We start from the raw sequence: 25211 nt of genomic DNA on the forward strand, positions 1-25211 counted from the left end.
TTAAATCTGTCTAACCAACTAAAAAGACTGCTGAAAAGAGAAAAAGGACAATTTACAATTTTAAGAGACTGTCTTTGACTTTCACTGTAATTACTTAACTGGCCTGCCTCGATATTTGTAATGTTGGGGAATAATGCAAGAATCTACCCTCCCCCCCAAACCACTCCTGATTGATGAGTTCTTGAGTTTCAAACCATGAAATAACAAGGGCTCTTTTGTGGTTGCCTACAGTAGCACTTTAAGCTAATCAAGTGATGATGCACGTGATCCCTGGGGAATGATACTGATCAAAGAGAGAAAGGTGGGAGCAGTCAGAAAGGAGGGAGCAGAAGGAAAAGGTTAATTTATGTTTCCTAAAAGCTAGCTGGAAAATATTCACATGAAAGAAATGTCAGATGTTTGGAGTCAGACGAAAGACATTCCTCACATAACCTGCATGCCTTAAGGTTTTATACTACAACCGCATATGCAATAGTACATTCATGAACAAGTAGAAGATGGCTGGGTGAACAAAGCAAAACTTTGTTAAATGGTGGGAAAAGCTCTGTAGTAAAGGGTTAAGAATAGTTATGTAAGCTTCTTCAGCAAGTGGTGACATGACGCACATCTGCACACTGTGAGAAAGGTGATAGTCTGTAAAAAGCCATTACAGACCACTCTAGCATCCAAAGGTTGCTTAGTGGCAAGCAGATGACCAATGACACTGCTGCAAATCACAACATTACTGTACAGATTGAGTAAGATTAGAATACATGCACAAAAAATAAACAGTAAATACTGCTTACACATCCCAGTAGGCACTGGCACATAAAACTTTAATAATGGCAACTTGCACAGACAGAAAATGATCAAATTTATTTATTAGTAGCCCTTTGAGACCCCAAATTCAGAATCGACGTTTAGTCTGTGAAATCACCCATCGCAACTTTTTAGAGCCCAAAGTAACGTCCTTAAATGTCTTGTTTTGTCCGACCAACCATCCAAAACCCTAATATTGGGTATTTCACAAACCATTACACATGACAAATGCAAATCATCATATTTAAGAAGCTGGAACCAGTTAATATTTGACTGATTGTAATGATTATTTGATTATCAAAGTAGTTGCCAATTCATTTTCTATCATCATGTTTATTAGGCCCCACTGAGACACAAAATACCTTTTGGTGAGAAATAGTGAATGTAAATACTGTATAATTTCATAGGATACCTTTAATTATTTCAGTTGTTGTGTCGATATGATGCATATTCCCGTTAAATTGTGTTTAAAACAATTACACAGGAACTCTGGTGCCAGGTAGTTCTCTATCATAGACAAACTGTACATTTTCCACTCAGAAAGGGGGGGGGGGTTATTAGGGGCTCTGCTGCTATATTTTGCCCCGGGGGCTCCCTTGTACGTTAATGGCGTCCATGCTGTCAGCTGAAAATAGCTGTAAAGAATCACAGTGAACTCTGTGTATTATCCAGAGTAACCACTTTGTCCTTAAACAAAGACACGTTGCTGCTGAGTTTTTCAAATGCTATTTCTTCACTGATTTGAGCGCCACAAATTCCACTCACCTCATCTCAGAGACAGATATCTCAAAACCCTGGCTTGGAAAACTAAAACTATCTGATACCACCAGGGGCCAGTGGGAGAAGTTTTTTTTTTTGTGATTTGACTGAACTGACCTTTTAAACCTTTGCACATCTCAGATCTCTGCTGCTTCAAAACTGAAACGCAAGTAACATGTACACTCTTTTACTCATATATGTTTATCGGTTATGCCAAAAGCAGCCAATAAAAAAAACTAATTTTTTTATTTTAGAGCCACTTTTGAGTTTCCTGATGAGCCAGTTCCTTTTAAGTCATGAAATTCTTGATGCTGACCTTATACAGCTTAAAACAAATTGGCTCATGACAATATGCACAATGGAACAAACCTATAATCTGCACTGTATCCTATTACCTAAAATCCATAGGCTTATTGTTCAGCTACAAAGTCAGTCCAAAGTCAGTTGTTACACTGTTTGTATCACGCTGCGGCTTGTTTCTAGTCATCTTTCCTTCACATCATGTGTTTATAGTGGGATAACATACACATATTTGCATTTTATTGTGTCATTTTATTTTACAAAATTTTTATACAGCCAGGTTTACATGTATCTCCTGTAATGATGGCTAATTCAGTATTTCTGGAGGTGTTTATCGACTTTGCAAACACCAAAAAAATCTTTAAAATACACACATACTGCATATGATTTACATGAATGAAGTTAATTAATTATCAGTAGGCATCTAGCCACAGAGGGCCTGAGCATTTAATCAAATCAAACCAATCATTTAAACCTTCTGCAGCACCACCAGGCTACTGTGAAGTGATGGAATAAATGCTGCACAGGTGACACCAACTGCATAAATTACAATGTAGTACACAAATAAAAAATCCCCAACAATCTAGTTTTTCCCCTAAGGAGTTTTCTTTTTTTTTTTTAAAGAAAATACTTATAGTATGTTATCTTGTATTTTAATTATTTTCAGCTTATTTATTAACTTATGACTTTTATGACTGTAATGTGATGATTTATATTTTCAATTCTCTAAATTCCTTGTGTAGCACTTTCAGTATGTGTGAGCATACGCAACCTTTGTATGTTCAACATGTACCACAAAACCAAAGTAATGTCCACTGGATCGGCTGCCAGAGACAATTCACTTTCATTCTAGCCGGTGTGGCGATGTCCACCACCTTTGTGACGGTAAACGTCTCGCTCGCTGCTCTTTTCTCTGCTCAGCCATCTTTAGGCGTCGGGTCTATTTTTGCCGGAGCAACTCACGTCTCTGAAGCATGAAATTCACGTGTGAATGTATATAAATGCCTGTATTTATTGACAATTTACTTAAAATGAAATTAAAGAATTTAATGATGTGTTTCATTTGTTACTGGCTTTTTCTTGAGACATACTATTTAATTATGTGTGTTTATGTTTTATAATTAGTGAGAGAGAGGAAACAGGATGGACTTGTGTCCTGCTGTCTGTGTTCACTTGTACTGTGTTTTAATTGCAGCTAAATTCACAATTTAGTTGTTCTCATTTACATAATTTCCTGTTTCTGTTGTCAGATAATGGAATGAGTATGAAATTTGATAGCAGCACATAAATACCACCCCGTTAACCAGGCAGTCATTACCAACCTGCTGCACTGCGAATGAAAATCATTATTTTATAATTAAGACACCAAATGAATGTGCTGTGAGATCATGTATATTGACATTTAAAATAAGTGACCATGGAGGAAGTTAGAGGCAACAAAAGGTTGTCATATTAAAGTACAGCCATAAAGCATCTGTTACCAAATCTAAATGAGCTGCAAACGTGTATTTATGCTTGTAGAACCTGTGTGAACTCTTAACTACAGAAACTATTAGAAATGTAGCTGCTAAAGCACAGACACTCCGCTTCTGAAACCTTTCCAGTGGACATTAAAACTACGACAGAGCCGTCACTGAGCCACAAGGCACAACACAGTTAGATCCAGTGGACATTAGACATCAGCAATGCCAAACTTTGAAGCCCTGGTAGGAGAGTAAAACAATAAAGGCTGTATTGACTTAATATATTTTGTGCTGCTGATTTATCAATCTGTGTACACAAACTTCTTTTGGCTCATGGAAACTAGGGTAGTAGGACTTCTCCCTAAGACTGTTTGTCTTTCAAACTAACACTTTCAGTGAGCAGCAGTGGCACTAAAAAAGAGGAGGCAGCTATTCAAATTGACAACCATGACCAAATGACTAACCCAAACTGTATCCATGTACCCTGAGAGTGCACAGAATTGCATCTCACCTTGCACAATCATGGCTTGCCTACACTCACACTTAAGTGTGTGGGATGCGTACATCAGGTTCCTCAGGCGAGATGGAGAAGTATTTCATGCTTTCGCACCACATTTGATTTTTTCTTAGTTTCTAAGTTTGAATTTCTAGTGCATGCAAAGAAAATACATATTTCCTTTTCCTAGTTTCCCTTTCTATTTTGATTCTTATCTTACCTAGTGTTAGACATGATTTGAATGGCAGGTCTTACTGCAAATCATTGAAACGTGTTCTGTATCTTATTTAGCTTTTTGTTTTCTACAACTTTGCTTTGACAGCATTACACTCTACGACCCCTGCTGCTTGCATCTGGTCTATCTCTGCTGATGTAAAGCCGAACTCCTCTAGCACTTCGACTGAGTGTTCTCCAATAATGGGGTCTGTGGCAAGGCAAGGCTCTGCAGGAGTCCGAGACAGAACTGGGGCTGGCCGGGGGCTTTCTTCCCCCCTGGAGTCCTTGATGAAAGAAGCTCTTTCCTGGTTATGTGGGTGTGAGCTCACCTGGTCAAAAGACAACACAGGTGTAACACAGGCATCAGTCCCATCAAAAATTCTTGACCAATCCGCCTGGCTTTTTGAAGCAAAACGCTCTGTGAAGATCCGTCTTAGCTCTGGCCAATCACTGAAGTTCATCTGAGGAGGTAACTCTACAGCGTCCAACTCCAAGCCTAGGAAAAAAAGACTTCTGTAACCCAATGGACAAACGTTGATGATGTAAAACAGAGAATTATTTAACATCTTTAACATCATGCTACTAGTTTTCTTGTTGCGAAACAAATGTTAGTGTTCTGGTGTAAGAGTTCAAACTGAGATGTGTATGGAGTGTTTTGGATGCATTAGTGCATTTAGGATGTGAGATTACTAGTTGTGATGAACTACATGTTGGTAAGGAGAGCTGTGTGTTTTGAAAAAGTGAACTCGGTAAAGAGAAATGGGTAACCAACTGTAAAAACCTGTAAAAGCTTGCATAGGCAAATCACACCGAGACTTTTACAGGATATGTATTTGTCACTCAAGTTAGTCATTGCACATCACTGCTACTGCTCTGTATAACTTTGTGTATACAACAAGCTCCTTTTGCTGTGCTTTTTTTCCCCAGAGGATCAGCTCTAAAATCTGAATGCAGTTACTTATGGTATGAAAAGGCATGATTGCCTCAACATATTATTGACCTGTTGCCTGAGATCTGCTGCTTTTTTCTTATATCGGTCTTTCACTTTTTTCTTTTGGTGTGTTGGTGTTTCATTTCACAAGGTGCCCTTGGTGTGCTTTAGTGTTCCCTGGGGTTCAGCACAGGAACATGTGTAAAATGCCTCCAATCTGAATTTGCATAATACAAACCCTTAAGTAGCTGTCTGTAGAACTGTGGTTCTACGGCACCCACAGCCATGTACTTTCCGTCTGAAGTCTGGTAGGTATCGTAGAAGGGCGCTCCACTGTCCAACATGTTTTGTCCTCTAGAACGGTCCCACATACCAATGCTACGAGACTTCCATACAAATGAACCTACATATGCTGCTCCTTCTACCTGAGGATGGTGAGAGAGAATAGAAAAGGTTATTTATATTTTTTATCTATATTTTATGCAAAATTCCTCCAGTCATGTGTAAACTATAAAGGACAGCTAAATAAATATAAAGTACCATGTTTTTGCTAAAAACAAGAGCATACCTGTTCCTGTGCTTGAAGTTAGTAATTTATTAATTTAAGCGAAACCTTTCCCTAGAAGAAAATACACGGAGCATCTCAAATGCTGTGCTATTACAATAACATTAAAATGTGGCAATTACTTGTTGAATACTAAGCTTTTCAGCAAAGCTTGAGAAAATATTGCACAAAGGGTATTCTGCTGACATTTACTGTATAAACCACCAGCTACCTAAACTTATAATGTTAATATAATATTTAAGTCTCAATATGTGCACAAGCTATTACTACTGCTGCTGCTGCTGAATGAATAAAAAACCTTGATCAAACACTAACTGCAATCAATATGCACTTGATTTAATGTTCTTGGTGGGATATAATCAGTCACCTTCAAAAATATTGGGAACAATGGGAACATCAACAGTCAGGATAATGTCATGTTACAGTACATGAAGGAGGCTGCAGCAGCAGAGACAACCCACTGTAACTTTTATTATTGCTGATTGCAATCAATTCAGTCAGTGTAACCTCTAATGAACTGTGTGCTACTTCATTGCTAAGTCATTTATATGAGCAAACAATAATGGCCTGATCAACAAAGGGGGTTTGAAAATTTGAAGAAGTACCAATGTTCTGTGTATACTCTGGACTTTTCTAAAACGGCCTGCTATTTTCTGCCAAATTACTGCTCTGGGGGTTATCAGGGACAAATCACACATAGAGAAGAAGGCAGCTGTCATTGGTCAGGGCTTGAGTGCTTTCATATTTATTTGGTGCCAAAACAAAGACTCTATGGGAAAGCTGGGACGATTCCCTGAATGTACTTTTTTCTTTAGTCATGAAATATGCATTTGAGAATTACAAAGAAATACAAGGCCAGACTTTGGGCATTGAAAAATGGAGTTAATACTCTGCTTTATATCTCTGGTGACTAACGAGCATGCCTCATACTACCTATTAAAATAAAGAGGTCCCTCTTTATTAAAATAATCAGAATGTGGCTCAGAACAATTCACGTTGTCACTCAGCAGGTGTGAAACCAGTTGAAACTAGAGAAAAAGGAAAAATAATCAATATGATGAGAGAGAGACAGGAGGCAGGCTTTTGGTTTCACTATCCCCCCTTGGCCTCTCTGTGTGAAAATGAAATCTATGCTTTGGGCATGAACATGCAATATTGGCTGCTGCTACATTACAACCACTTTAATTCACTGTCTCCAATTTTCCAGTCTTTGTGAGCAAAAGCCGACACAAAATAGGACAATGCAAAGTGTTGAACATGGACTTTATATGGATTGCTATTATAAAAATCAATTATAGCTGCTTTAAACGCCCCTGTAAATTGCCTTTACAATTTAAGTGTAAATACGTCAAAGTGTGTAAGCCTTGTGCTAAACTGGCAACCTGAGTGGTGTGTAGTGTACTGTGCCAACCGGGCCACACAACACTATGCCAGCCATGATTTGTGTGTCAGGTAATGTTAAATGACTTTCCCACGGACATTCAGCTTACTTTCTAGTTTGCCAAGATATGCCGTTGTTGTGATGTTAGCTATAGCAGCAAGAGAGTTGTGAGTATCGCTGTCTGGAGCTGGTTTGCTGGCTCTGGGAAACCGTCTCGTCTCTCAGTTTGCTAACCCGAAACCTAGCTAACGTTAGTTACATTATTTGCTGTGTCGTTGTTCGCTCTATAGCATGGTATTTGTCATAGTATTGGATTCCTCCAGAATCGCATACCCCACCTTTAAAATGTGAAATTGCATCAAAATTGTACTGCATTGTATGAGATGCAAAAGTCCCTCAACCTTATGGAAGTAACATACTAAATCGCTGAAGTATCCCTTTAGTTCCATAATGTAAAAAAATGTTTGCATACTTGCTGGATGCATGATTCAACACATTTTAGTGTTATATGCATTTAGCTGTATGTTTTAAATTTATACTTTTAAGATTTATGGAGTTGCTATATTCAAAAAGTTCAACAACTCCACTTCCTTAAGGAGTTCATTAGAGCAGTTCTGCTTTGTAACCTCCCGGCTGCATTAGAGCCAGTGGATGTCAGGCACAGCAGGATTTAGAGACTTTGATGTGCTTTTCAAATAACTTTGCTAAGGGCTGTCAAACTGATCACTTATCCTACTAAAAGTTTATACTGACTCAAAGTTTGCCACAGTGTGGTGCACCATCATCTGGAAACGCACTGCACTATAATACAGAATACCTTGTAATTTGTAGCATTTCACTAATTTAAATGTTTAAAACAAAAACATTGAGATGATAGAGGAGAAAATTTGTTCTGCTATGTTAACTTTCCTGAGTTGTAAAATGTTGCAGTTTATGCCCCTTGGAGGCCCCTAGAAAAGTCTTCAACCTGGCCTTTTGTACATATGTATCTCAACATCTCAGCAGTACCTGTAGCAATATGCCCACACTAATGCAGCCCACTGTGAATGTTCCCTAACCACGGCCTACAACAATGTCTGGCTGCAGTTTGTGCAAAGTGTCTCCACTGTCATTTGCTTGAGCTCTGTGCTTGTTGACACAAGTGAAAAAATATCAAACATGTACTTAGGCATTTTTATGAAAGTGAAAGAAGGTTTGTGCTTCTTTCAAAACAACACTTTCTGCGGAGCAGGTGTTATGTCATAGTGACTGCTGCCACTTACTCAATGCTACAGTACATGTTTACTGGAGTCTGGCAATGTGCTTACCATGCTAGCATCAATGATCTGTCCTTTCCCTGACTTGGTCCTGTCCAGCAGCGCTAGGACTATCCCAAGAGCACAGATAAGACCACCGCCTGCAAAGTCTGCTAACAGATTCAGTGGAGCGCAGGGCTTCTCTCCACTACGACCCAGCCGGGATAAAAGGCCTGTGACAGAAATGAGGAGACAAAAGCTTCACACAAAATGTAAAGACAGCTTCACTAGTGGAGAACATTAAAGTAACTGGTCAGTCCCCAGCCCTGAAAGTGAAAGAAAATTAATTACTTCGATAACTGAATGAATCAGGGAGTGAGGCCACCTAAAAAACATCAAAAGGAAAGGTCGCTGCAAACAGGAATGTGTTTCTTTCAACATAAGTCCACATAACACAAGATTTTAGTCTGACGAAATAATTGCTTACTTTGTTAAACCAGCACGTAACTTTTGCACAGGGCTTCTTTGTCCTTTTGCTACTCTGTTATCATACTGATACTGCAAAGCCTTGAACAAGAAAAGTACTGGCTAGTTACTGCAACTTTCTCAAAAGTTATATTTCCACTTGTTCTTTTTCCCTACTTCCTGGGGCTGCCAACTAAAGAGGCAAACCCACCGTGGCAGGTGTCTGCAAAAATATTCTCATTTGGCCCGTCTGCATTGGTCTATATGTGCTCTATAAACCATACAAAACATCCCAACAAAAAATACAGTAACATGTTTATCATTTTGACAGCAGCCTGCTCTGAAGATTATATGCATTTAGTTAAATACTACATTTATTTATTTACTCAAACATCTAGGTATAAAAATGACACAAGCTTGTTATCTGTGTATTAAGTAGGCCTAAGATTTAAATCTTACCAAGGTCACTTTTTACAGCAAGTCTTTTTATGTTGGATGGTTCCATGCTGGATGGGTGATCCTGTGTCAAGCTAAGTAACATGGTATGGTACTGATGTTTTAAAAAAGCATTTTTGCCTAGACTGGCAATTAAGTTATTACTTGCTTTATTCCTTTCCTCTATTCTAACACAAAATAAATAACAAGCTTATAAACAAATTAAAACACCAGCTGTTTCATTAAAGCAACAAATCACTGTTGAATCATTCAAGTTAGAAAGAAAGAAAGAAAGTAAACCACTATTTGATGAATTTATAATGGTGTAAGCATACAGGCACATTTACAAGGACAAGACTTTATTTTGTGTTATCAGAGTTACACTGCCACTGTTTTGTCATTCCTGGGGTTGCTTAAAGATGCCACAAGTTTGTAATCAGTGTATTAGTAGGGCTAAGCTTTATATCTTTACACAAGTCTTTATTTAATCTGTATATTTTGGGTCCTAATCCCACCCCAACATGTAGTATTTGGCCTCGAGTCTTCATTGCTGTTGCCTGTGTCATGTGAGGGTGCATTGTTGCATCTGCTGCCTTGCTACTTTTATTTCTTTTTCTTAGCTTCTCTTTGCGTGCTGCAAAACACAGATTGTGCAGACTAATGAGAGGCATGTGTGTTAGCCAAGCATTTAAAAAGGAGTTAAAAAGGAGTAAAGACCATTAAAGCGAAAATATTACAGACTATTTAACTCTTCTAAATGAGTAACTCATTAAATTTATAAGTGATATTGGTAAAAAACCAGTACAATATGAAAAAGAAAGGACAAGCTTAAAACAGCACCACAGAACTGGAAATTTGTATTACAGTAAGTACAACTGTATTACAAGTTACATGACTGAAACTAAATGAGTGTTGGGAATCTTTTTGGATGAAACAGTTTTCCATTTATTTGGACCTTCCATTGTATTGAAATAGATGTGTTGTTTTTCTTGCATGATTCCAAGGTTCGTACTAAGTGTTTAGTTTAATCTAATGCACACCTTGTAAACAGAGAAATCATGTGAAAGAAAAGGCTGACTTCACTCTCAACACTCAGTGTTGACAGCATGCAGGAATTCAGCCTTTTCTTTCACATTTACAAGGTCATGAAAAAATAAATAGACTTGAGTCAAAACAAATTGCAAGTACACAGAGAAAAAGAACCGCAAACCTCACACGAATAGTAGTGAATTATCCACCTCTATTGCCTTTATGGACACTTTCTGGTCCTGTTATTACCCGACATGGCGAGGAAGTTGATGTCATGCCCAGCTGCGGTGGCATAAGATCCACTCTGTCCGTACCCCGTCAACCGAGCGTAGATCAGACGAGGATTTTCCTTTAACAGCTCCTGTGGACCGAGGCCCAGCTTCTCCATCACACCTGGGCGGTCAGAAGAAAGTCAATCTATAATATGATCTATAATCATATTCATCAAAAACATTTCTTCATCAGTGTCTGTTTATGTTGTTTCTCATTCAGTGTGAACCTTGTGCCAGCACTTTGGATCCTGGAATTATACGATGATTGTCTTTCTGGGAAACATGATTTATCAGAATATGTATAATCTTTGAATATCACATCACAACAGTTCATGACATTCTTATCAAAGGGATCTAGTGGGATTTAAATAAAAAATAAGAGTGTTTATATCTCAGAGAGTACATCTAAAATTATAGGGTTCTCTTTCCCATCTCATCAATACACAGACTTGTATATTGTAATATTAACACAATTAAAAATATCTGTAAATTCTCTTAATATAGTAAGATCCAAATAAAAAAACTATAGTGCACCAATTCTGACCAGTGGTAGAAAGAAACATTTACTCAAGTACTGTACTTAAGTACAACTTTGAGGTACTAATATTTTAATTTTATGCTACTTCTACTCCACTACATCTCTGGGGGATATTGTACTTTTTACTGCAGTACATTTATCTGACAGTTACAATTACTTTACAGATTGACATTTAACATAAAAAAGCAAATGATAAGCTTATAAAATACACTGCATTGTTAAATATTAAAGATTTTTGTCTTGTGACCCCTTACAAAAGATTTGTGAAAAGTTGGGGCCCCTTGTCAACATTTAAGTAGTTAAAACTAGCTCCACCAGGCTGCATCAGTAAAATGCGGCTTACACATTGATACATTAGTATTAACAATTTAATGATGTCATATTATTTCACTCACAGGAGCCATTTTTCTGCACGAGTACTTTTACTTTTGATACTTTAAGTACATATTGCTGCTAATACTTCGGTTCTTTTACAGTAGGATTTTGAATGCAGAACTAATTGAGTATTTTTATATTAATGTACTGGTGCTTTAACTTAAGTAAAGGATATGAATGCTTCTTCTACCACTGATTCTAACCATTCTGTATTACAGAGCTCATCAAGCTGTTGGCTCTCATAGTGCTGGTGGTCTGACCTTTACGGTAGGGCTCAAGGACCACATCAGACTGGACACAGAGCTTCCTGAGCAAGGCTACGCCCTCTGATGTCTTCAGGTTGATGGCCACAGATCGTTTCCCCCGCGCTTGTGTGTCCGTAGACATGGCAACCTTGGTCCGGTCCACACGGATCACCTTGGCTCCAAAGTCTGCCAGGATCATGCCACAGAACGGTGCTGGAGCCAGGCCCGCCAGCTCAATAACTCTCACTCCAGCCAGGGCCATGGTGAAAGGACTATAAGGTAGAATATTAGAAACCCCTCTCAGAATAATGAAATTCAATGCAACACCTATAGCAGAGGAGAAGGAATTCTGTTATGTTTTTAGGAATTACAAATCACATTATGGCAATTGTTAGGTCTATAAAATGTCAGAAAACAGTGAAACACTTACACAGAGCCCAAGGTGATGTCTTTAAATTACTTGTTTTGTCCGACCAACAGTCCCCCCCCCAAAAAAAAAAACTAAAAAAAAGGTATTCAGTTTACTATCATAGAAGACAAAAAAAAAACTAATTCAAAAAAATATTCACATTTCTGAATTTTTGTCATTTTTGTTTTAAAAAATTTCATAATGGATTATCAAAAGTGTTCGACTCTATTTAGAGTCGACTGTTTCAGCTCTAAATCACGTGTTTTGACAGCTGTTAGTAAAAATGGTGACTCCTTGTATTTAGATGTGCCCCCCTCCCCCTTTAGCATTTATAAGCAGTATATACACATTTAATAAATGTTTATAACACACTATGATGTAGTTGTACACAGTTATATGGACCTATGTAAGTGTTAATTAATGTACAGTATTTGTCAAAAATTATAACTGCTCCTATGAAGACATTTTCAAATGATTACAACTGTATTTTACTATTTTATCATTTTATTTTATCAGTTTATACGCCAGCCTCCCCTATTGGGTGCCCACAGGAGGAGTTACCGTTGTCAACAACTACATTAATAAGCACTTATATCAGGACATTTATATCTGCTTACAACTATATAATAGTCTGTCATAAACCATTTGTTAAATGTTTATATACTACTTATAAATGGTAAATGGGTGAAGTAAAGTGTTGTCCAAATTTTAATAGATGTTAAAACAGAAGCTGGTGGTCTGTACCAGCTCTAACACCTCACCTGTCTGTATTTAGTCAGCTCATTGGTGTTTTTTTTTTCATGTATGACCTTGTAGCCTCACAGAAACAATGAGTCACAGATTATATTGTTATACAATATTGTTATTATATAATCAGGACAATGGTCACAGTGCTGCTACAATGTTTCAATGCAAAAAGACACATTCTGAGGTATTTTTCACTGATATAATTGTATCAAAACTGAACTCCCACTTTTTCAACTCAGCTCCCCACTTTTCTATATGTGAAAGAAAATTAGAGCTAAAACACTTGTGTAACCTTTATTTAGACAGGTAATCTCATTGCGACGCGGGGTCTCATTCTTAAGTGCAAACGTGCCAAAGTGGTAGTCAGATTTTAAAAACTGTGTACAAGAGCTCTCTACAGATTTTTTAAAAGTAGTTTAAAATCCCACAGGGGAATCTTGCTGTACAGCTTCAGTTCCTGCTGGAGGGAGAGTAGAAGAAGGCCTTTTTACCAAATTTGATTGATTAATCAATTAGTCGATCAACAAATAAATAATCTGCAACTATTTTGATAATCGATTCAGTCATTTTTCAAGCAAAAATAGAGAAAAAAATGTCAAATGTTCTCTGATTCCAGCCTCTCAAATGGGAGGATTTACTGCTTATTTGTCATATATCCCATAACTGAATGCTGAACAAAACATTTAAAGACCTTTGGCTCTGTGAACTTGTGAGGGACATCTTTTGACAATTTTTTGACGTTTCATAAACTAAACTATTAAATTGACGAATCAAAAAGATTAATCGATAATGAAAATAATCGTTAGTTGCTGCCCTACAGCAAACTGGTTTGTATTAATTGTTAATCATTTGGGCTAGACACTAAACCAATTTTCCATTTTCTCTGGGAAGGTTAGCACCTAATACATGAAACAAATGGTAACAAAGTACAGAGATCCCTGAGAGGTGCAGAACATTCATACCTGCTGTGACAATGACATTTAGACAGTGGTGGAAAGTAACTAAGTACATTTACTCAAGTACTGTACTTAACTACAATTTTGAGGTACTCGTACTTTACTTGAGTATTTCCATTTTCTGCTACTTTATATGCCTACTTCTACTCCACTTCAATTCAGAGACAAACATTGTACTTTTTACTCCACGACATTTATTTAACAGCTTTAGTTACTAGTTACTTTGCATATTCAAATTAATAAAACAAAATATAAACAAATACAATATGTTGTATTATTTACAGGTTACGATAAGGAGCGAAAGTCACAAGATATATAGTAGAAAGTATATAAACTTATGCATAAATAAGTAAATGTAGATTATTCTGAAATGGGCCATTCTGCATTAGGAGTACGTTTGCTTTTGGTAAAGTTAAATATATTTTTAAACTTTTACTTAAGTAAAATTTTTAATGCAGAACTTTTACTTGCAAGAGAGTATTTCTACACTGTGGTAAAATGAAAATAAAATATCTTAGTACTTCTTCCATCACTGCATTTAAACTCTGAAAAAAGCAGCTAATCTGTACTTTGACTTTGAGTTTCAAAGTCCAAAGGGATATACTTTATGAAGAAGTGCTACCAGCCAAGTAAGCCAGCCTTAATGTCAACAAGTAACCTAACTTACTAGCCAAGTTTGTACAACCTGTACCGCACCAAGTTTTACTCTGTTACAATGTCTGACATTACTTTAACAATAACAATTGATTAATATCACTAAGTTGTGAGAATCACTGACAGAGTCTGACCAAAAACAAGTTAGTTGGCTCAACCATTTTATGAACAGTACTGTTATGGACGTCAAAGCACCACACCTGAAGCGGCTGCAGCTACTGTTAGGCTACAACAGTGTGTGTAAAAGTGGCTTCTGACCACAGTCGAACATACCTTTGCGTGTAAATCGAGGTCAGGACAGTCTGAGGAAGCTTACACTCGTACGCACGCCTGGGCGCTCGAGCGCAGTGTAGGTGAGGGAAGTTAGCCGTTAGAAGTGTCAAAGACGTCCAGCGGCGTGTCACGTGCTACACAACAACCTGAAGCATACACAAAACCATTCGTCTAATAAGTTAGCGAATCATATATGATACGGCTAATATAGATTAAGCAGCCGCTTCATAATGTTACTTCTGCTGTTTTACAAAAATAATGTGATGATTTGAGTGGATATGTGCGATGTGACCGCACAGCACACAAATAAATTGTTCCCTATGGCTCCTCTTTATTCTCACCTGTGGCTCCTCTTTATTCTCACCTGTTCAGCCGTAACGTGTTTTTGTTTAGACACGGTTGCAGGTTGAGAAGGTAAACACCGTGCACACAGCAGTTACCCCGTTTTGATATCGAGTGCTGACTCCGCCTAGCCGGGTGGCTTCCGGTGTACTTTGGTAATATAATATAAGCAAACCCTGTTTACAAGCTTCCTGGTGACCGCTGCGCAGGATTTCTGGGAAATGAAGTTTTTTATAACTTAACTTGAATCGTGAAGAATTTAAACACTTTTAGCACTAAATTCCACTGTTTATGGTTGTATAAGAATAAGATACACTGAACAAGGCAGATACAGCACATATGAAAACGAAAGAGGACTTATGGACCGAAGTTATTCTGAGTACAGACTGACACTGCAGGTTGCCATTTTGCTACTTAAATTAACGAGTCATCGTGAATGGGGATTCTTCTCCTTTGTGATTTCAACACAAAAAGCCATACAGTATCCATAATTTCATATTCATACATCATATGATATTATAGCTAGGCATTCTCGCCATTAAATGTTTTTTTTTGTGTTTACTTTTATTTTAAAACATTTATGACACTTGAATGGACCCTTGAAATACAATATATATACACAGATGAGTATGAATGTTATAGCCAATAAGTGAGCTCTCTCCTTACCACTGCAGCTAATTACACCTTGGACCAGTTGTTACCCCTTCACCTGGATGTGACAGGCCACCTCCTTCCAGGGGAATACCGTGACTTTTTATTTGAAGGTGATGACCATCATCTGTGACCCTCCACCACACATTGATATCCCGTCCACCAAAATCACAAACAGGATGCAGGACAAAGTGCTGACTGAAAGTGATTTTTTTTTTACCTAACCTCTTTTAGATTTAGAGACCTTCCAGTGATCTCCAGGGAACAGAAACTATATTTAAGTTAAAGTACTTTATTGCTTTCTTACAGTGCAGGCGCTTTGCTGCAATGTGCAATGACATTGACATGACATTCAACGTCTGTTGAATTGAAAAATTTAATTGTTGCTTGCTCTCGCCTCTGCTTGTGTTCTTTTGCTGATATTCTTGTTTGTTTTTTCTGCTAGAAATTATGAGCAGTGGCTCCTGGATCTTCAGATAAAGTAAGCTATTGCCAAATTTTCGACCCTTTTATGACCTCCTCAGTACTACATGAGTGCGGCCTACCAACAGCACACGCCTGTATTGCAGTGACTGGATACTTAGCTAAAACTAATTAGCAGGAAGATGCCTCCCGTCTCCACAAACGACTTCCACAAACTTCTACAGAAAATTGCAGTGCTGGAAACCAAAATCCACTGGTTAGAAGTGAATGTGGAAGTGAATGGACTATGTGGTAATGACACCACCTTACCATGTACTCAAAACAGTGGACAACATGAATGTTGACAATTTGACGGAATATAAAAGGAAAAGAGCCATAGCACGCAAAATAATTAAAACAGCTAAAAGGAATACCTGGAGACAGTTTTGTTCTTCTATTGGAAGAGAGAGAGATGTGGGTCATGTATGGAATATGGTTAAAAAGATGAGTGGGAGAAGGTTAAACAATAAAATATCAGTACTTGCAGATGGAGACCAATTAGCAATAACAGATATGGAAAAAGCCAACCTCCTAGGAAGAGTGTTCACAGTGGAAATCACCTTACTGAGAGACATAAACAAAGGAAAGAAGAAGTCCTAAAAGATAATGGAAAGGTGCTTGGTAAAAAGGTAGAAATCAGCTCAGCTTTGGATATGGAATTCATCTTGAGGGAAATGAGAAGGGCATTAAAGGGCAGCAGATATTCTGCAGTTACCAGAGGGAGCATTAGAAATAGTGTTGAAATTTTTCAATAAGATATGGACAGAGGGAAGACTACCTGTGAAGTGGAAGATGGCATTAATTTTACCATTTGCTAAACCAGGAAAAGATACATCAAATGCTGAAAACTACAGACCAATAGCACTAAACTCACACTTATGTAAATGGATGGATAAAATGATTGTCTACAGGCTATCATACTTTTTAGAAAAAGGGAGACTGTTAAACGAGTATCAGAGCGGATTTAAGAAAGGAAGATCCACAGCAGAAATAAAGAAGTAATGAAATTGAAAAGACCCTTAATATGAAGGAAATGATGGCTATAGTTTTCTTCTTTCTGAGAAAGCGTATGATTTCATGTGGAGAGAAGGTCTGTTAATTAAATTGAACAAGCTAGGCATAGGTGGAAGATTATGTAACTGGATCATGGATTTTCTATCAAACAGAACATTTCAAGTTAAAGCAGGATCAGAAATCTCAGATAGTTTTGTTATTAAAAACGGGATACCACAAGGTAGCGTCATCAGTCCAGTTCTATTTAATATCATGATTAATGATATCTTTGAAAATACAGGGACAGGTATACAGTCAGCATTGTACGCAGATGATGGAGCAATCTGGAAAAGGGGGAAAAATTGCTCACATGTGTTGGAAAGTATACAAAAGCAATACTCAGTGTAGAGAGATGGTCTTATGATTGGGGATGCTATATGCTGGTCACTAAAAAGAAGATCAGTAACGAGCAGGGGTTAACATTATATAGCAAGCCCATGGAAAGAGTCAGAGTGTTTAAATATCTTGGTCTGTGGATTGATGAAAAATACACATGGAAGAATCATATTGAAAATATTGAGACCAAATGTAAAAAGGTGTTAAATTTAATGAGGTGTGTGGTCAGAACTGAATGGGGAGCTGACAAAGAAGCATTATTACACATATACAGGGCTTTGATGAGAGCTACTTTGGATTATGGCTGCATGGTGTATGAAGCAGCAGCAAAAACCCAGCCAGAAAAACTTGACAGGATACAATACAGAGCACTAAGACTTAATATAGGAGCAGTCAAAACAACGCCCATTAATGCTAACATATCACTAACATATTGGATAAGAATCCAGGGAGGAGGAGGAGGAAATTTAGCATCAACTGTTCTGCAAAGTTGTTGGGAATACACAACATTTTCTGGTGAAGGTTTTGGCTGGAACATTAACAAGAAAGTGAAACAGTACAAATTAGATACTATACAACACAGTCCAACAGTTATTCATAGCAGCATTTCCCCATGGATATTTCCACAACCCAAAGTAAATCTTCAAATAATAGAAAAGAGAAGAGAGTGGACAGAGAGGAATAATAACATTGGGTGCATGGTTCAAGACTATTTGAAGAACAGTTACTATAATTATCTTAATATTTTTACAGATGGATCAAAACACTCAAATAATGAACATGTAAGGGTTGGTACATATTGTACGTCCCAGAATCTGACAAAGGAATTGTTAAGAGAATCCCAAACAGGTTATCAGTATACACTGCAGAAATGACAGCAATAACCATCAGTCTTCAGTGGGTAGAGGAGGTTAAACCGATTAAAGTGGTGGTATGTTCAGATTCCGCTGCTGCAATACAAAGTATACAGTCAGGAGAAACAGTCCGAGAGGATCTTTTAATTGAGGTTTATATGAGCCGACTAAATCTGCAGCAACTAGGAATAGATGTTCATTTCTGCTGGATACCAGCACACGTTGGAATAGAAGGAAATGAGATTGCAGATAAACTTGCTAAAAATGCACTCAACAAAAATTCTAATGAAATTTTAGAAATTTGTTTTGGGAGATAAGAAGCAAAATCACTAACTCGTCAGGGAATAATGACATCTTGGCAGGAAACATGAAATAATGACAGTAAGGGTAGGAATACTATAAAATCCAAAAATCAGTCAGAGACAGAAATAATCAAGGTAAATGTAGGAAAGAAGATGTTATCTTTTCTAGGCTAAGTCTAGGACATACAGGACTCAGTGCTGCCTTGTATACCATGAACAAGTCAGTGTCAGATAAATGCGAGACTTGTAACTGTAAGGAATCTGTTGAACATGTGCTGATGGGATGTCGGAGGTTCAGTGTAGTAAGAGAAAGACTGAAGGGCAGAGTGGTAGAGATGGGCAGGGAGTGGAGCATCAAAGGTCTGTTAGAGGCTGGGGAGAAACTGTTACAGGTTCAAAGGGCTTTATTCAGAACACTCCGATACAGTAGGTGGCGGCATGCACCTTTAACGTTGGTTGGTAGCCCGCCAGTAAATCAAAGAAGAAGAAGTAGACAGCTGCGAAAGGGAGAGTTAGCAACAAACCTCCCCTACAACCAAGTGTGCAACTGGAGAACAAATTTGCTCCACTGTTGCAGGACCCTGGATCTCCGTCTGATGACCAGGATAACCTCTGATCTTCACACAGCAGGCTAAGGACTGAGAGTCAGAAAGCAAAAGGATTTAGGGAAAGCTAACACCTCAAACTCTGATTGTGGGTGATTTTGCTGTAAAAGATGCAAGAATCATGTGCAGTGAGAACACCAAAATACTCTGCTTTCCCAAGGATACGGTCTCTGACTGGCAAGCCATGACCATGCACATGATCATCATCATCATCATCATCATCATCATCATCATCATCATCATCATCATCATCATCATCACCAGGTTATCACAAATCAGTATATCACTGAAAACAGCAGTGAAATATTTATTCAGGCTTTCTCTTCCACACCCGCCCTCTCATGGGTCTCAGGCAATGAGCTTGTACTAAAGCTAAACTACTATCCACCAGGGCCTGGAATGAATTTGCCTCCTTCATCACTGACAAAATTCAGAAAATTAGACAGACAGGCAGTGCCTCCATATCAGGTACAGGATATGTGTTGTCCCTGTGTCCACTTAAAATCAGTTCAAATAGCATGAACCAATTTGATCCTATTTAAACCTGGAGGACATTATACAACATCTGAAATCCTCCTCCTGCTGTCTTGATATTCTGCCAACAGGCTTTTTCAGAAATGTCTTCTCTGCGTGGCCTCTTCTAGAAATTGTCAACACGTCTCTTCTCTCAGGTGTCTTCCCACAGGCCACACTGAAAACTGCAGTCATCTTGAAAAAGAACAATCTAGACACATCACTATTTAACAATTATAGGCCCATATTAAACCTCCCGTTTTTAAGTAAAATCATTGAAAAAGCTGTTTTTCAACAGCTGAACGACGTCTTGGTATTAAACAGCTGTTTTGATGTCTTCCAGTCAGGTTTTCGAGCACACCACAGCACGGAGACTGCTCTTGTTAAGGTCTTCAATGACATCCATTTAAACACAGACAGTGGCAGAATTTCAATCTTGGTATTATTATTACTATACTTGTTATTGTAAAGAAAACCAGACTGTTAAAAGTGTAAAAAATGTTTGAAAAGTGTAATAATTTCAGAATATAGGTCTTTGGCAACCTATAACAGAAGGGTTTATCATGTTGTGAGCATGAAAGTGTTCCAAAATTTACATGACAGAATTATATAGTTTATTTGTGTGAGGATGGTAGAAGCAGAAAGGTAATAATGTTAAGATACTTGTGAGGTTTTATATCATATGTAGTGTTGGATAAGAAAAGATGTAAACAATGATTTATTTTTTCTGAACATTTAGGCACAAACTATTTACAATATGTACTGTTTGGTACTGGTTGTGTGTTTTCATCACTGTTTACCACTGTTACCATCTTAGTTTAGCATGCTAACATTTGCTAATAAGCACAAAGTACAACAGAGGTTGATGGGACTGTTTTTAGTTTTGCAGATATTTAGTCATAAATCAAACTATTGAAGAAATTGAAATTTTGGTCTGGTGATGGCGCTAGATCACCAAATTTCACAAAGACCATGAATGTCTGTACTGAATTGCATGCTAATCCATCCATCAATTATAAATTTCAATGTGCTGGTGGTGCTAGAGGAAAATTGAGGGGATCATTGACGTCAGCAAATTTCTTCCTCTGGGGATCATGAATGTCTGAACATAATTTCATGCTAATCCATCCAATAGTTGTTGAGATACTTCAGTATGAACCAAAGTGGTGCACCCACTGACAGACGGACATGTTTCGAAACATTTGTCAGAGGTAGAGGTTAAACTCAAAACCCACCATCTGCTGGTTATTTCCAACTTTATTGCATTGAAAAATGAAAATAAACTACTGTGTGAATTGCAGCAATGATGGATTTATGTCATAACACCTCCAATTATCAAAAAAAAAAAAACTCATGCAAAATACAAACATACCACATGATGAGATTTCTTGCAAGATCATGCATCCTCTGTACCCCACGGCCACCTGTAAATTAAAACTGCAAATCTAGATCAGAGAGAAAAAATTCCATTAGAATCTGTATTAGCTAAAGTGCTTGCGGGGTGAAGTGGCTTTCTTCCACTAGAAGCCTCCTCCAGCTATAACCTACTCTCAACAGTTATTAGTCAGATAGCCCACACACATACTGAAGCAATTTTATGGGATCAGAAATAGTCTGCACTTAAGCTCCAGGTGGCCTGGGAAAAAATCCTGTCACCACTTTTTTTCTCTGTTTCCATTAGCGATATAAGATAATGTTAGGCAATCCTGCAGATAAGGAGTCTGAATAGCTTCAATTATTTCATTTTATTTCCTTTTGGTGCATCAGCAGATCCAAGAGCTTTACAGGCTCAGGGCAATGTGGCCTCTTAAAATGCTGTTGCTGCTAAAGAACTAGCAGTAACAGAGAAGCCTCTGGGTGTTACGGAAAATTACATTTCTTTTTTCAAGAGAGTCCCTGTAGTGCAATTAAACACTAATGTCAATAAAATGCCTGCTTACCATTATATTGTCTCAAAGCATTTCTTCAAGGATAAAGATTTATTTTTGTACAGTTGGATCCTAATGTTACAGATTCATTAATGTTCTGTGAAAAAAGGTTTCACAGAACAACAACAAAAAAGTTAGTATATTTAAGACTCAGCAAAATGTACTGTTTTAATGGCTGCAGAAAGCTGAATTTTGTCAATGCTGTGATTGCACAGTATGATAAGATAAGCACACAGGAGGGATGTTCTTCCAAAGAAGAGCTATATGTCATAATACATTTCTCTTTTGCATTAATCTAGCCACTATTGTCTCAAAAAGCATTTACGGGGCATTCTAGGGGGCATGGACAAACAACGTATTTTGTTGTTTAATTTGTAGGACTTGTTGAGCCTGGCTCTGTCCAAAGGGAAAAAAGTCCAATTACCAGCACGTTGTGTCTCATCGGTTTAATCCACATGTATCTCGTGTGGGTTTACCAAACTTATTAGAATTCATATGAATGTCTGTATCAAATTTCATGGCAATCCATCCAATAGCTAAAAAGATATTTCAGTCTGGACCAAAGTGGTTTGATTAAAAGCCAAAGTTTTTAATTCATACTAATCCTTCAGTTTTATTACCTGTGACTTGACTGTCTGTTGGTATGTTGAATCCATCTTATTTATAATTCTTGTGGCTGTTTTCTGTAGCGTAATTAGTAGATTTATTAGTTGCACAGTGTTGCCTCACACTTCCACACAGTTATACCCAGGTGTATTGTATCAACCAGTATACACAGTTGTATTGTTTACAATCAAAGTGCAGTATTATTTTGACCTTGATTATGTCACAGGTTGTGCAACCTTGTTTTTATTGGTTGCCTGGTCTGTATTGATCAGACTGTATTTGCTGGCATCAGGACTCGTGATCATTTCATTAAAAGAAAAACCTCCCTGAGATAGTAGCACCTGTGCCGATTCAATTGTGGAAGAAATACCTATAATGACTGAAATGTCAACTTGTATAGATGGACAAAAGGTTTATGCAGAATTTATGGATCATTTCATAAATGCCAACTTATATTGAAGCCGGCTCTTATGGCTGAGCTGAGCCAAATGGTCTGAATTTCAATCACTGCATTTGTGCTCTTCTTTAAGCTGATGAGCGGCTACACGTCTTTGAATGAGAGTCTAATCAAGCTTGAATCAAAAAATCTTTCCTTGTGTGAGTATTCAACCTTGTTACATACCCCCCTCCCATTCACAATTGAACCACTTGTAGATGCTATTAGAAACCCTAATACGCATTGAGACAAAATGTAAGGTTTGTGTTTTTTTACAGATGGTGTCATTCTAACTTTAACCACTCCACTTCTCAGCCATAGACAATATTTCAGTTAAATAGAGTTTAAGCACTTCAACTTTTTATTCTACTACTTTTTTACAGAGGAGAGTAAATATGATACAGTTCAACATCCTGGTCCAATTTAAATTAAGATTCAGTCAAATCCTGTTCTGGCTCATGCAACATTCATCACCCCTGGAAAACCTTATTAACAATTTGCCCTCAGGGGTGGGTATCAAGACCATAAGGAGTTGCATTAGTGGATAACTTTTGCTTGTACTAGTTGTACCTATTATGTTCCTGTACCTGACCCAGCTGTTACTGCATTTGGTCAGTGTGTTTAACTATGGACCTGTGGGGTAACAGAAGAAGCTGCCAGGCTTCTTCTAAATCTAACACCCACTGAGTCTCTCCGTCAGTCGTAATGGTAAATATCCAGTCAATGCCTGTGAATGTTCTTGTAAAACCATTTCTTTGTCCCCTATTTTTGTGCTCTGCTCCCACCTTGTTAAAATGTAGCTTTAATGTTGATTAAACAGTAGAAACTTTGGGATGAAAAATCATTTGCAGCCGCATTCCACAATACAGTAGTAAGTGATTTATTGTAGAAGAGGAAGCAATGTTGATTTCCTACTTTCCTTGGAAACACTGACTTTTTCTCTAATATCTGATCAATCCACGGATTTAACTGTCGGTTCCTATCACACGTCATGAGTAACATTTCCCCAATTCCTGTTGTTATTACCCATCGCAGCAATAAACATTCTCATATGCGCCACACAATGAACTATGCTGACACACTGCACTGGTACCCCAGACACGTTTCAAAACATGTGATCTTGCGCAACATCATATCTGTCCATCATTATCACAGGAATTCACAGTACCTTGTTAAAATTGCCCTGACTCAATCAATTCCTGCTCGCTCCGAACCCGACCTGATAAAGTTTGCACTTTTGAATATTAGATCTCTCTCTAATAAGAGTTTTTATATTAATGATCTTATCTCTCAACATTAATTAAAACAAACAGAGTCTATGACATTTCAGTGCATGACCCACAAATGTCAATTCCATCCTTCTTTCTTTTTTTTTTGCAGCATGGCTGAAAAAGATCAGAACTCAATAGCAATAATGCATTTTAAGCCCAGTTTTTGAATTTGAGTATTGACTCAGTCATGATAACTGAATTGGTTTTGAAGTCAAATTACCGTACTTCATAGCTAACTTTGCCTTGAAAACAATAACAATGATGGTGTTGAGGCACATGAGACAATAAATTTGACTTTTTACAGTTAAAAAAGAAAACAGGTTGTATCTTTAAACAAAAGATACTACGTAGAAATGCCATACTTTTGAAAAACATCAGTCATACTGAATGAGTTAAAAGTCCATCTGCTACAGATGGGCACACTGAGTAACAAGACCTTGTCATTATTAGAGCCTTCATGGTAAAATCAGCTCTTTGGATTTGAAAAACTGAATGGCAGACAGTCTGGTTAGCTGACTGTAATTTCCCAACTAATGTTCACCCAATTACACACACACACACACACACACACACACACATTCAGAGACAGTGAGAAACGAGGGCTAATGGCTAGAGTAGTTTGTTTCTCCAGCAGGGGTTGGGTCCTGTGACAACAGCTCAACAACACCTCTGACACAAGTGTGTTCAGTGACAGCAGCAGAAGCAGCACAGACTAAAGGGCTTTTCAGTAATGACACTTGCTAAGAGGCTTGCAACAAACTGTGACAAAATCAGAGTGAATGTAGCCTGAAATGCTGCTTTGTCAACCACCCTGCAAGTCAGAGGCTGGCAGTTAGGTTCAGCTGATGGAGGAAGAAGAGTGAAACGATGCTGCAGTGTCCTGCTGCCCTCTGGTGGCAATGCTTACATAACAAACTGTGTTATAATGAGTTGGAACAACTTTAGGATTTTAAAGTAGAACGGCACAGATCATTGTTTCTGGGAGAGATGTTGGAGTATTGTTGTACTGTGCTGTAGTGACCCTTGTGTATGTTCCTGTAGAAAATTATCTCTTTAATACCTCTAGCTGTGCAGGCGAACTTCAAAGCTCACTGTGAAATGTGTCTGTAATGTGACACTGAGTAGATTATGTAGCATTCATCAGGTCACGTACCTTGAGAATAAAGAAAAATTGAACTGGTGCAGTGTATACCACGGCATTATTATCATCAAAGTGTTCCACTTTTTGAATTGTTTTTCATTTATATTTTAATTGGAAGCAGTCTGAAGAGAAAAGATTTGCCCTGACACCGCTTTGACTTGAAGATATT

General features: G+C 37.8%; 1 protein-coding gene across 3 annotated transcripts; it reads right to left on the reverse strand.

The window, feature by feature from the left end:
- Positions 1-781: 781 nt before the first annotated feature.
- Positions 782-15057, reverse strand: amacr (alpha-methylacyl-CoA racemase). Of its 3 annotated transcripts, none has more exons than XM_044174198.1 (7): positions 14907-15057; positions 14543-14688; positions 11519-11775; positions 10323-10466; positions 8217-8377; positions 5202-5388; positions 782-4528 (listed from the first exon to the last, which is right to left on the reverse strand). In XM_044174198.1, the coding sequence occupies exons 3-7, from the start codon at positions 11763-11765 to the stop codon at positions 4119-4121; spliced, it is 1149 nt and encodes a 382-aa protein (XP_044030133.1). In that variant the 5' UTR covers positions 11766-11775; positions 14543-14688; positions 14907-15057; the 3' UTR covers positions 782-4118. The 3 variants fall into 3 exon arrangements, with proteins under 3 accessions (XP_044030133.1, XP_044030132.1, XP_044030134.1); XM_044174197.1 differs by having other exon boundaries at positions 14884-15043; XM_044174199.1 differs by having other exon boundaries at positions 11519-11830; positions 14884-15043.
- Positions 15058-25211: the final 10154 nt, after the last annotated feature.

This window comes from Siniperca chuatsi, linkage group LG18, assembly GCF_020085105.1.
Source record: "Siniperca chuatsi isolate FFG_IHB_CAS linkage group LG18, ASM2008510v1, whole genome shotgun sequence".
Taxonomy (NCBI): Eukaryota; Metazoa; Chordata; class Actinopteri; order Centrarchiformes; family Sinipercidae; genus Siniperca; species Siniperca chuatsi.